The sequence below is a fragment of the Aspergillus ruber genome (genome assembly GCF_000600275.1).
Source record: "Aspergillus ruber CBS 135680 unplaced genomic scaffold scaffold00034, whole genome shotgun sequence".
NCBI lineage: Eukaryota > Fungi > Ascomycota > Eurotiomycetes > Eurotiales > Aspergillaceae > Aspergillus > Aspergillus ruber.
Genome location: NW_024467330.1, coordinates 1 through 12742, shown reverse-complemented (window position 1 = coordinate 12742; position 12742 = coordinate 1). Strand labels below are relative to the sequence as shown.

The 12742-nt window shown below is 47.8% G+C and overlaps 5 protein-coding genes across 5 annotated transcripts; 4 read left to right on the top strand and 1 right to left on the bottom strand.

Annotated features, from left to right (window-relative positions):
* Positions 1-2542: 2542 nt before the first annotated feature.
* On the top strand, positions 2543-3734 carry EURHEDRAFT_464796 (uncharacterized protein; the record flags this gene model as incomplete). Its single annotated transcript, XM_040784988.1, has 4 exons — positions 2543-2625; positions 2702-3143; positions 3195-3389; positions 3447-3734. The coding sequence occupies 4 exons, from the start codon at positions 2543-2545 to the stop codon at positions 3732-3734; spliced, it is 1008 nt and encodes a 335-aa protein (XP_040635150.1).
* Positions 3735-4571: 837 nt separating this feature from the next.
* On the top strand, positions 4572-5154 carry EURHEDRAFT_405952 (SEC61-beta family protein; the record flags this gene model as incomplete). The annotated part of the gene is made up of 3 exons (XM_040780425.1): positions 4572-4574; positions 4699-5047; positions 5120-5154. 3 exons carry the CDS (start codon positions 4572-4574, stop codon positions 5152-5154), a joined length of 387 nt encoding a protein of 128 aa, XP_040635149.1.
* A 1098-nt stretch (positions 5155-6252) lies between these two features.
* EURHEDRAFT_416322 (sodium:solute symporter family protein) lies at positions 6253-8826 on the top strand. Its single transcript, XM_040782924.1, has 5 exons — positions 6253-6571; positions 6619-6791; positions 6844-7360; positions 7410-8063; positions 8112-8826. Exons 1-5 carry the CDS (start codon positions 6450-6452, stop codon positions 8749-8751), a joined length of 2106 nt encoding a protein of 701 aa, XP_040635148.1. The 5' UTR covers positions 6253-6449; the 3' UTR covers positions 8752-8826.
* A 972-nt stretch (positions 8827-9798) lies between these two features.
* Positions 9799-10879, bottom strand: EURHEDRAFT_416320 (rhodopsin family protein). Its single transcript, XM_040782923.1, has 7 exons — positions 10755-10879; positions 10557-10610; positions 10463-10496; positions 10383-10407; positions 10297-10329; positions 10199-10239; positions 9799-10145 (listed from the first exon to the last, which is right to left on the bottom strand). Exons 1-7 carry the CDS (start codon positions 10783-10785, stop codon positions 9998-10000), a joined length of 366 nt encoding a protein of 121 aa, XP_040635147.1. The 5' UTR covers positions 10786-10879; the 3' UTR covers positions 9799-9997.
* An 865-nt stretch (positions 10880-11744) lies between these two features.
* Positions 11745-12408, top strand: EURHEDRAFT_546510 (uncharacterized protein; the record flags this gene model as incomplete). Its single annotated transcript, XM_040787464.1, has 3 exons — positions 11745-11785; positions 11841-11949; positions 12135-12408. The coding sequence occupies 3 exons, from the start codon at positions 11745-11747 to the stop codon at positions 12339-12341; spliced, it is 357 nt and encodes a 118-aa protein (XP_040635146.1). The 3' UTR covers positions 12342-12408.
* Positions 12409-12742: the final 334 nt, after the last annotated feature.

Below are 12742 nucleotides of genomic sequence, written 5' to 3'. Positions count from 1 at the left end.
ACTGACCTGAGAAAAGAGATGAAGCGCCATCCCCACCAGAATAATCGGAATCGAATGATACCATCCCCCGCCTCCTCCTAAAAGGGAGGAAGAGAGAACACGGTATGCTGCGTATTGCACTTAAGTGTCGCACGGCCGAACCGCACACACAATCTTCGCAACGACTCTCCCATGGGGTGTTTTAAGCCCCGATGTTTCTGATGCCGGTTGCAGGTGTGGGAAGTGAATTCACACCAGGCCCTCACGGGCAGTACCGGCTTCTTCCCTGAGGGGTCAAGCGGGTTACTGGGTTTGGGTTGAAGATTCCTCCGAATTTCTCATTTGCAAGGTACTCGGGAGGGGAGAGCTGAGCATAACTCAGACCTCGGCTCCCGAGGACAAGACAATGTCTTGTCGTGTGTAGCAAAGAAACGCAGCATTGATGGGGACGGCGCTTGGAGAGAAAAAGAGAAGAAGAAGCCGAGGGGAAGGGAAATTTTGTTTTTGTGTCATAGTGCGGCTGTGATTTCACCGCCTTCCTATTTCTGTTTCTGGAAGATTGCTGTTTTAAGTTAGTTCTGTTTTAGACGGTCGGCTCGACGCCTGACTCCTTTCCCAATGAGGGATCAATAGTTGTGTTCACGACTCGTACTCGTATGGTACGCAGAATACATACATCGAGTTGTAGAGATCGATGGAGATCTTTTTGGCAGATCATACTCGCTGAAAAGTCGAGATATGGAGGGTATATCAGGGCAATAGTACGGAGCGTCCTGGCTCGATTCCTTCCATGCAAGGTGTCGGGCCGTAAATAGCACACGATTTATTAGGGCCCCTTAGTGCAAGTGTCAGGAAAACAAAGCCCCCGCAAAGAGAGTGCATCCGAGTAGGACTCATAGATGAACATTAATACCGAGTCATCATTTTGGCACGGAACGGCAGCAGCAGCATTAATATACTATTATATAGGATTTTTTATTTGTTTATCAGTGCCGCTGTGCCGCTAATTTGTTATGTCGCAGTGTTATTCCGATTACTTCTCCTGGAAGGGTTTACTACAAAAGTCCAGACCTCTAATCCTACTCCATCCAGAACTCCAATGTACACGCAAATCTCCATGTTGAGAAGCTAATGGCCACACCCAAACTCTCTGAGAGTTCTGGCCTGGACAGTAAGTCTGGATGAATGTCCATCAATTTCCCGTCGCGGCGTGCCAGGGCTGGATCCACTCAGGAGAAACGATATTTGATTACGGGTTTCTTGGCTTTGTTGCGAGTCAACCGTGGATGCGACAGGTACAACACAAAGAGTTATGCCAGTCCCTTCTCAGGGAACTTGACGGTTTTCTGGTTCCAGCGGGGTGGAATTCCAGTCGAGAACTCGGTAGTTGTCGTCTCTCACTTTATTATTCAATCCCATTCGCGAGAGGCTCAACCTTCTTGTACTGTATAGAGTAAAACGATATATAGCCTGAACCGGCTAGGCAATTGCTAATCCCGCGCGGTGGTCAACTCCTCTCTGGCCAATTTCTCCGTCTTTCGTCAATCGCTCGCTCTTTTTTTTTTTCTTCTGCCTTACGATTTCTCTTTCTCTTTTTTTCCCTTTTCTTACTTTGTGTACTTTTCACACATTCATTCTATCATATTGTCAGTCCTTCGTTTTCCTTTACCTACGGCCTCGTTCGAATCGCTCGTTTCGTACTCGATCGTCCACGCACCCTACGTTGTTCCTATTTCCGGAATCCCTCGCTCCCTGTGTGTCTGTCTGCATGTGCGTCCTCGGCCTTACTCTGTACACCAAGCCTCCGTCCAAATCATCACCAACAAACTGGAGCGTTTGATCGTTGGCTCAGTGCTTTTCCCATCGAGTCCTGAAATTGCCAGACGACCACACCGTTTCACGCGCTCTTGGCATTCCTGTCCTGATCGGCAGCTAAGAAAACCGACCAGAGGCTGAATTTCGGACAATAAAAGCAGAATAAAAAGAAGCAGGGAAGGGGAGATAAGCAAAGGTCCCGGGTCTGAGAGGCAAAAGTGATCCCTTCTCTCCGCATTCTCTGGGGTTTCCCACATTCCCAAGAAAAAAGAGAGCTTGTTCTGTGAATAGGGACAGACAAGCGTGGACCTGTCATTGTCTCAGATACCTTTGCAGCGTCAAACAATCGCGACAATCTGACCTCCTGAAGGCGCTCTTCATCCAGCCAGCCCTTCAATAACCGGCGATCCAACGGTAGTCCCCTGTTAGTTGGCTCTTCCGGCGGTCCCGTCTGTCGCACACGACAAGACCCTTCGTTTCTTTCATTCACTCCCTTTTTTCAAACCTACGGAATTTTCCGTTACGCACACCGCCGCCCGGTGGTGAAACCGCCATATTGTATTCCAAAGAAGATCCTCTGGCGGACACAGGCTCCATCTTGGAGCCGCTCGCCAAGATTTACTCTCACAACTCGCGAGCTTCCCTCCTCGGAGGGTCTTTTGATCCTTCGTTTCGGGGAGATACTGCTGGCGGGTTTCGACCGAGAGAAGGCTATGTCAACGTTCCGCCTCGTGAGCGCGCTCGCAAGATGTACGTTCCAAATTCGCTCTGGACGTGGTCCTTTGCCATCGTCACGCTTGTTCAGACTATCATCACCTTGGCTCTCGAGTGGTACGTTTTCCCGATCGATTTTTTTTTTTATCTATCTATCTATTATTATGGATCAAAACTAAATGGTGCCTGATAGTTATGTCTTCGCCAATTTTCAGCTCCAACTCAAACCAGAAGCCGACGGTGTCACCGCATCTAAAGCTATTCCGACGTTCTTGGCCCTGTATTGCTTCGGTTTCATCTACGAGCTGGTTCTCGTGTACGATGCGCTGCGCATGAAGAATACTATTCAAATCATCGGGTTATGCGTCTGTAATATTGGTCTCCTGATCTATGGCGCTGTGCAAGTCCAACAGATCAAAGAAGCGGTTAACAATGTCCTCGTCGTCAACCAAGTCATCAGCCCACTGGTATGGCCGGAAACAGAACCGTTCCTCATCATTATCCCATGTGTCGTGGCCATGGGGACTGGTTTGATGCTCATCGTTGCGTGGAAACTGTACGATGAGTTCGCGTGGTCCATCTACAAGCATATCAGCGCTGACCTGCGGATGAAGCGTCGGTATCTCACATACCAGGTTCGTTGATCAACTTTAGCTGGAGGAAATATCGCACTGACCCAATCTTAGATCTACATCGCATTGCTCAAATTTGACTTTTTCTTCTTCCTCGGTTTTACAGTCCAATTCATGGTCATCGTGACAGGCAGGCAGGATTCCGAGTTTGCCCTCACGCTGGCAGCTATTCCTGTGACAATCTTGATTCTGGTGTGTGCGGCGGTCTTTGTTCGACGAGAGAGTACTGTGGGAATGATTATCACCATTGTAAGTGCCTTTGGGATATCTTCGCTCCGATCACTATCATCCTGACTGACGTTTTAGCTCCTCTACTTCGCTGCCATGGCGTATTTCCTATTCAAGCTCGTCCGAATGTACCAGCCCTCCTTCTTCAAGGAATACCTCCCCGCTCGGCGATCCCTCACGTTCTTCGCCATCATCACCCTCGTTCTGATTGTTTTGACCATCATCAACGCTTGCTTGTGCACGGCCAACTTCAACAAAGGCTTGAAGCCTCACATCAACCGAAAGAAGACTCGCGAAGAAGAGAAAACGACCGAGTTGTCCACCAATGTCGCCGGTCAAATGCCTACGCGAATGATGATTGATTAAGCGAATTCTTTGAGCAGCAAACAGATACCCCTTGTTCTACATTTCGGAATGGATTCTGGGACCACCTTTTTCCACTATATGATACCTTTTTTCGAGCGTTGTTCTTACTCATTTCATGTTGATTTTTGCCTTTTAATTTTCTGGTTCATCTTTTCTATACTATTCTTTTCGCAACCTTTCCTCTACAAAGAACTGGCAGTCTTTGGGGACACGAAATCACTCCCTCTACCTTTTTTACTTTCTTGTTCTTTCCTTTAAGCCTGACTGGTTACGCTCTAAGTCACGAATTTGCATATATTTTGTCATGTATACAAACTTACTTTACTGGTTAGCAAATAGACAAATGATACGAACGAGCTGGGTAGACACGATAGACATAGAAGTCGACCTGAGCGTACTTGAGTCATTTTGGGCTATTTTGTCGCGAGAGCAAAATCGCAATCGGCTTTAAGATGCACATATTCACAAGGCTTGAGGATTACAAATAAACAACTCTATTTTGGAAAGATGTTCGTTTTTATACGTTAATCTGATCTGGATCTTGGGATTTATACGGCAGTATTATCGTAGTATTAAATACAAAAGTTCCGGTCTCTAATTGGCTCTATAAGCCCCGGGGTAGCCATCCGTGACAATACCTGACCATACGGAAACCGTGAGCGTGGCCTCTTTCTGGCAACTTTCAACTTCATTTCCCCAATCAATTCGACTTTCTTTCTATCTTCAACCTCCTCTCTCTTCCTTTCCTACCGGCCATTTTCTATTCAATTTCTCCACCGTAACAATTGCCATCTTCAATCCACACTCTTTTCATCCTTTACTCTCTCTTTCGACATAATGGTGAGTGCGACCAGATCACCCCAGGGAGGTGAGATCGACCTCAGTCGTCTCTCCTCCCATCATCACCCACACTTCCGTGTTTAGATTCTTTAGAAAGTTACAATAGTCTAACCAATTCAACCAGGCCTCTCCCCGTCCCGCCTCTCCCCTGACCTCCGGCGCTGAATCCGGCCCCGACACCAAGTCCGCTGGCTCTGGCCCCGGTGCCTCTGGATCTGCCTCGGCCATCAACCGTCCTGCCTCGCCCACTCCCCCCGGTGGTCCTCGCGCGGCTCTGCGTCGTCGCGCGGCTGCAGACCACAAGGAGTCCCTGCGCAATGCCAGACCCAGCTCGACTCGCGCCGCAGGTGCCGGTGGCTCTTCGGGCACGATGCTGAAGCTTTACACGGATGAGAGCCCTGGGTTGAGGGTTGACCCTGTCGTCGTGTTGGTTCTTAGTCTTGGATTTATCTTCTCGGTTGTGGGGTTGCATGGTAAGATTTTATTTTGTGGATTGGTTGGGTTGCATTTTTGAGGATTCGGGTTAATTGACCACGTTGCAATAGTTATTGCTAAAATCACTCGCAAGTTCTCGTCGTGAGCGTGTTATAATCAGCAAATCGATTCGGTTCGTCTGAAATCAATGTTCGCCTTGCAGTTTGCCTAGCGATTCCGCGAATTGTTGGTAGCAGATGGCTGGGTTTTTGACCTGACCTGGCCCGATCCAGTCATTGCGAGGTCCCAGACGAACGAACATCCACCGACAGAACATCCTCTACTTCCTCCACCATTGAATTTCCTATACCCCTTTTTTGTCTCTTCGTCGCTATTTTATATCAGAAAACTTCGAACGCGGTCACCAATTCGCAATCGATTTATTTTGACTTTTCGCGAAACACGAGTGTACCTTATCCATCTGCAGCATGGGTCTGGAGTGCTTTTTGATGTCGGTTATAGCAATCAATTGCTTTGTTGTGTTACCAGTATGGGGAGTTGGGATGGAGAGTGCATTGTATAATAGTCTCTGTTTCTCCAATGGAATGACGTTATAGTATCCAAAAGGTCTGTCCTGGGCAAGGTATGGACCATGTTTGAACGACGACCTAGTATTGCGATAGTTACTTGCACGAAACCATACTATATATCCCTTCACGTACACGGCTCGGAATTTCCCCAGCTCAACCAAATATCTCCCATCTGAGGAGTGTCATCAACAGCATAGCAATACATGTATGTCCCACTGAACATTGGTACGAAGCTAAGTGAAGATGCCGTCGGAGATACCGGAGACAGCTTACTCTATATATTTTGTCGCCTTAGCTTCGGAATAAGTTTATGTAGTATTCCCCACCAACAAAGCAATGACGGCAACACGACCATGGAGAAAGCCCACAAAACACTTACATACAAGCCTGAGCTAATTGCTCCCGATAGAAATCCATAATCTCCTCGCCCCCGGTTCGTCAATCGCTTATCTCGACAACCCCCCGCCGGGACCAATCGCCGCGATGATAAGCAGTCATCAAAGATAAGAAACGAAACAAGCCCTTTTTCGACCAATGACAAGCCTCCAAACTTCCAAACGACATCCTAATGATGGGCAGATGAGAGAAGGAGCTCATTGGTGGTGGCTCTCTGGGGTTGCGCTAGACCCTTATGATGCTTGCCTGCTTGCCCTATTACAAAACGTGGTTCCTTATCAGGAGTACGGTGTTGATTTGTCTTGTGTGATTTCCTATCTCGACAGGGCAGGGACGGGACCCGTATATAGTCGGGAGATGTAAAGATGATGATGCGAGATCGGAGGAGTGCTCCTTCTCTTGATGAGGCTGGAGGGGGTATTTGTATCTTGATCTTCCTTCAGTGGTATTGAGATCTGCTTTGGAAGTGAACAATATGGCGTCGAATGAGGTCAAGTTCGATGTGCCCCTCTCACAGGGCTTTGGATATGGTATTATCCTTGGTCTGGGGTTTGCGTTTGCTTTGGTGATGATCTTTATCACTTGGTCGCTTAAGAGGTATGTCCTACTCCAAACGATATGCGCATTGCGCTGACAGGGTGCAGATATCAGCAGGAAGTCCAGACATCTGAAATGTTCTCGACTGCCGGTCGGTCTGTTAAATCAGGCTTGGTTGCTGCTGCTGTTGTCAGTAGTTGGACGTGGGCTGCGACTCTTCTTCAGTCCACTTCAGTGACATACAAGTATGGCATTTCAGGGCCGTTCTACTATGCTTCGGGTGAGCATCTATAACGCCTGTTTATAAACCGATAGAATGCTAATCCTCACAGGTGCAACCGTCCAGATCATCCTGTTTACGACCCTGGCCATCGAACTCAAACGACGAGCCCCCAACGCCCATACCTTCCTCGAAGTCATCCATGCGCGATACGGAACGACCGTCCACATCGTCTTTATCATCTTTTGTCTAATGACCAACATCTTGGTCACTGCCATGTTGCTCACCGGCGGTTCCGCAGTCTTGACAGCCCTGACGGGCGTCCACACCGTGGCAGCGTGCTTCCTTCTTCCGATTGGTGTTGTGCTTTATACTCTCTTTGGTGGAATCAAGGCGACCTTCATCACCGATTACATGCATACAGTGGTTATCCTGGTGGTCATCTTCCTTTTTGCATTCTCGGCGTACGCGACAAATGTGACTTTGGGATCACCCGGGAGGGTATATGATGCGTTGGTTGCTGCTGCTAAGCTCAATCCGGTTGAGGGCAATGCGGAGGGAAGTTATTTGACTATGCGGTCTAAGGAGGGTGGTATCTTTTGGATCATTAACCTCATTGGAAACTTTGGGTGAGCAAGTAGATGTTATTGTTCAATGCAAGTACTGACCAAGTGACAGAACCGTCTTCCTCGACAACGGATACTATAACAAGGCTATCGCCGCCCATCCCGTTCATGCCTTCCCTGGATACGTCCTTGGTGGTCTCTGCTGGTTTGCCATTCCATGGCTCTGCGCTACCACTATGGGAGTCTCTGCGCTAGCCCTAGAAGGCAATCAACGTCTGAGCCGCGAAGACGTGACTGCAGGTCTCGTGCTGCCCTTCGCCGCCGTCAAGTTAATGGGATACAGCGGTGCCGTCGCGACAACCCTCATGATGTTCATGGCCGTGACGTCTGCATTCTCAGCACAGCTGATCTCCGTTTCTTCTATTCTGACCTACGACATCTACCAGGCCTATATCGAACCCCATGCCAAAGGTAAGAAACTGGTGTGGATATCCCACATGGCATGCATTGCATATGCTCTTGCCATGGCTGCGTTTGCAACGGGTCTTTACTACGCAGGAATTGGAATGGGTTATCTCTACCTACTAATGGGAGTTATTATCTCCTCTGCCGTGTTTCCGGGTGCCATGACACTGCTTTGGAAGGACCAAAATTTGATTGCTGCTGGCGTTTCGCCTGTTCTTGGCCTGGCCGTATCGCTTATTGCTTGGCTTGTGACTACGAAGAGGCAGTACGGTGATTTGAACGTTACTACTACTGGAGAAAAGTAAGTGCCATAACACAGTTCCGAGATAATAGAAGCTTACAAAGTCAGTTACCCCATGCTGGCTGGCAATGTCGCCGCCCTTCTCAGTCCCGTGGTCATCTCCCCAATTCTAACCTATACCCTCGGCTCCCAGAACTACGACTACAAATCCATGCAAGCAATCCGCCAAGTCGACGACACAGAAGTCCTCGCAGCAGCACACGTCGATCCCGAATCCCTCCCACCCACGAACGACCCCAACACCGCCGACAAAATCAACTCAACAACCTCCCAAACCCAAACCCAACCCCAATTCCAACTCACCCCAGAAGAAGAAGAACGCAAACTCAACCGTGCTGCCCTCTATTCCCGCACCCTCACCATCTTCATGGTCCTCTGTTTCCTGATCCTCTGGCCAATCCCCATGTACGCGTCGTCGTACGTCTTCAGCAAGCCATTCTTCACGGGGTGGATTGTTGTGGGGATCATTTGGCTGTTTGTGACGACGGGTGGAGTTGTTGTGTTTCCACTTTGGGAAGGAAGGGAGAGTATTGTTAGGACCGTGAGGTTGATGGGGAGGGATGTGATGGGGGTGAGCGGGAGGAGGAAGCCTGTTGCTGATATTTCTGGGCTGGGGGAGGAGTCGGAAGAGGTTGTTGGGAGTATGGGGGCGGATGGGATGGGGGGTAAAAGGAAGGACGGGGCGTAGGTTTTTGTTTGGTTTAGTTGCTTATGTTAATATGTATGTTAATGATAGATATGCTAATGATTATTTATTTAGATGCTGATATGCATCCAACTCTGATCTCGCCCTTTTTGTAAGCCCATATAGAGTACCAAGTTAACATATGCAGGGTCTCCTCCAGTATCCTAAATCACACCAACCCAGCATCTCACTCTCCATCAACCAAAATGGCCAACCCTTTCCATCCAATCTACGGCAATCAAAACAGCCGCAAATTCATCCTACTGTACGCCATTTATTCCTACGTTCCTTAAAGCCATCAAAGACAACGTCGACCTAATCCCCTCCTCCCACTCTTTCCAAAACCACCCTGTGTTCGACATAATAACCTACACCGAAGTTTGCCGAACAGCCACTCTCACAATCCACCTCCTCCGCATTCTAATCACTGACAAAGAAGACTTCCCAATAATGGGGCATCCTAATCGCAAACCTAGACATCCACATCGATCCCGCCTGGAAAGTCGAGTTCATGCGGCAACCACTCGCCTCTCATCCCGTTAGCATCCTCTGCAGTATCAAAATGGCAGTAACAGACTGGGAAGAGACCTCGAGAGCATGGAGTTTTGAATTCAGTGGGATAGATATTTCGTCAAGTACCCTACGGTACGATATTCCAGGAATGAGAAGAAGGCATGGGCTGAGAAATGGGATAAAATGCCAGTGCAGGCGTTTTGGGAGTTTGATAAGGAATCCAGATGTGCGCTTAAGGGGCCTGAGGAGCAGAGGTTTTGTGCCTCGCAGGTTTGGAGAGAGAATCTAAAACAGCATGATAGGTTTTCGTTGTGGGAATGGAGATAATGTGGGTGAGGTTGCGAGGGTTCATGCTGGTATGGCGAAGTTTGATGAGAAGTTTCGAGGGGTTATGCCTTTGGTTTGATGTTGAGGCTTTTTGAGGAGAGAAAGGAGATTACGGTTGCGAAGCTTCGTGAAGAGAATGAGGCACGGGAGACAAGGATGCCCTCTGTTTCTGAGGCTGCTAATTTGCTTGTGGATAGTTATTGCGATGGGACCGAGATAATAATAGATCATTTGGAGAAGTACAAGATGAATTCGATTGCTTTGAATACCTTAACGACATAAAATTGACTGGTATCCCAAACTAGTATCCCAAACTAGAACTCCGAGAAACCCATAACTGAAGATTAAACAGAACATATGATGAAATGTAAATAAAACATAACTAGACCATCACTTCACGCTCATTCCCTCACTTGTATCCGTAATTAGGCTGCTCCTGCGGCGCCGGTGCTGCGCCAGTTGCTTGCGGCGGAGGATAGTAAGCCTGCGGAGGCGGATACGGGCCTGGTGGTAAATTCGCTGGAGGCCTTGTCTCAGGAGTGATATCAGGCCGGTCACTAGATAAAATTAGTTACTTTTGAATCATAGGGACGAGGTAGTTGATACGCACCGTAGGTCCTGGGTAAATCGACATGTGTAGCATGTGACTTCCTGGAGGGTGTTAGCTACGGTGTTCATTGGATTCGACGGATGTATGGCTGTACTAACCTTGTACTTATGTATTGCTAGAGGGATCACGGGCTTGAGAGGCCAGGTCAGTAAGCTACTAGATCCAACGAAGTAGAGATGCATACAATGAAGCAAATGGTGAAAAAGGGCCTATGATGTGTCAGTAAAAGACCATTTCCTCTTTCTTATTAGGAATATAACTCACCATCGAGTCAAACAGTGACCATTCCAATGTTGACCTAGATACATTAACCGCCGATTCCGATACGGAATACTCCAAACAAGGATAAACAACTCACAGTTGTAGCAATACGCCTTGACATTCTCATATCCCTCAAGCATAGAGGTGAACTCTGTACATATTCAATCAGCATATGCCATCAGAACACGAGATACTCTGTAGTCGTCTATACGGTGTACTCTAGATTGGATAGATCTCATCGCGGTGGGAGAGCACGGAGTTCAGGTACAGGAACGGAACGGGCTGCGGTACTTACCATGCGTTCCGAACGTAATGCAAATAGCCATAATCGGGACTCGTTGGCGGTAGCGATATTGACGATGAAACAACTCGTATTCTTGAATGTTCTGCTAACAGCGACTTTTGCCGTCTATTTCAGAGGATGAAGCTACTAAAGAAGGGGCTGGTTCAAGGCAGGCGCTTTGTGAGGCGCCGCGTGACGTGTGGCGCTTGTGGCTTGGCGCTTGGCGTGGCACTATATACTATTATTGTATGCTATTCTTGTGTCTACGGAGTATGTGTATAATTGTTTAGGGTTGGCTTAGATGGCGATGTATATATGTCACTATACGAACTTGATTTTCTAGAGCCACTGGAATTTTCCCCTTCCGGATGCCACCACTTTTATGAGGGTACTCAGGGGCTTGCTCAGTGAGTATTTTCTGTCACAGGTCAGTACTCAGTGAGCACTCAGGGCCTACTCAGGGCGCGCTCAGTGATCAGTCACGTGCACCCTGAGTTGCTCACCCCTCTTTATTTTGCGCGGGAAGTCTGACGGCCATGTCTGATGAACAGCCCTCGAAATGGCCCCAGGTCGTCCAATCTACCATACAAGATGACACAAGTAGAAAGTTGATGGAGACTAGCTGAATCCTGAGTGGCGGACTCTAAGCGAAGCATACACTCAGGGCAATTGTAAATTAATATGAAGATGGGTTCCCAACAAAGCTATAAATGCAGGTACTTCCCTCTCTTCAAGATAATCAATTCCATGGAAGCAAGATCCCATCGGCCATTACTCCTTTCATTTACTCTTCTTGTATTACATCTTTCAATTGTCTTATTCCCATTAATCTTCTGCACTCGTGCCTTTCCCAGTTCGCTGACAAGATGATGGGCACAAGAAGTTGCTTCTGAGATGAAGAGGTAAAAAAAGCGCTGTGAGCGCTGGGCAGAAAATGGCTATGTTTCAAAAGCCCATCAAGAGGAAGACGCTGTACGAAAAAGACATGATCAGACTGATAAAATGAGAAAGCAACAACAAAAATATGTGACGCACTATCTGAAGTGAGTTGTCATACAGAGAATTTACTCTTTAGGCTTGCTAAACTCACTGCGCCAGGTTTGTGACAGAAGAAGGTTGCAAGCCAGCTGGATACCAGATCAAGCCCGGCTGCCCAGCTCCTGACATTGTCATCATCAAAGATTTTCTTCGCTCGTATGTCTGTACTGTAAGGGGCACAGGGTGTCTCAGTCAAATAATACACTTCGCGGGCAAAACAAAGGCAAAAAAAATACAATCACCTACCAAACCACTAGCCGGCCGGCGTGTGGCTTGTGTACAGTCAATAGTCAAGTGGGTGCCCTAAAGGGTGCAAGATGATGTGAACTCTTGGCACTTGCACAACTAGCATAGGCGCTCTATAGAAGGGCGCGACACTCTACAGCTACTCACACCTGGTGTGAAAAGCCCCAGTCCAAGCACTGGCATCATCAATCTGACAGTCAATGGTCTACATTAAGTTTGGGTGCAGTTCCAGTCCGCTTCTGGGATCGATCTGGGTCCACGGAGCTTGCTCAAAGCTCCTTGGAACATAACCGATTATCCTGTGAGCTAGGCTGAGATCCACAGGAGATTGAAAGTTCCCATGACCAAGCGTCACATTAGGGTTTAGTTCAAAACCACGGAGGTATAGCTACTATCTTCGATAATCTCTAGTTTTATTTCCCAAAGGCTTAGTGTATCAGAGCTGACTGGATAAGCACCTTGTCAATAGTGTCCATAAAAGATCTTTCAGGTTTACTTCCAGATACATGTCTACCTCCTCACTTGTCAACTCACCTCTGACCTGTGCGTATTGCCCTTATTTGACTGTGATCCTTGCCTGAGACTTTGATGGGCAACACTTGCCATATTTTGTTTATGCCTGGTATTCTTTGCAGTCATCTTCAGTTTCACATCCCTTTATGGGACCCTCTCCTGTTCTGCCCATTGTTTTGTCCTTGCTCATTTACTTCAACCAC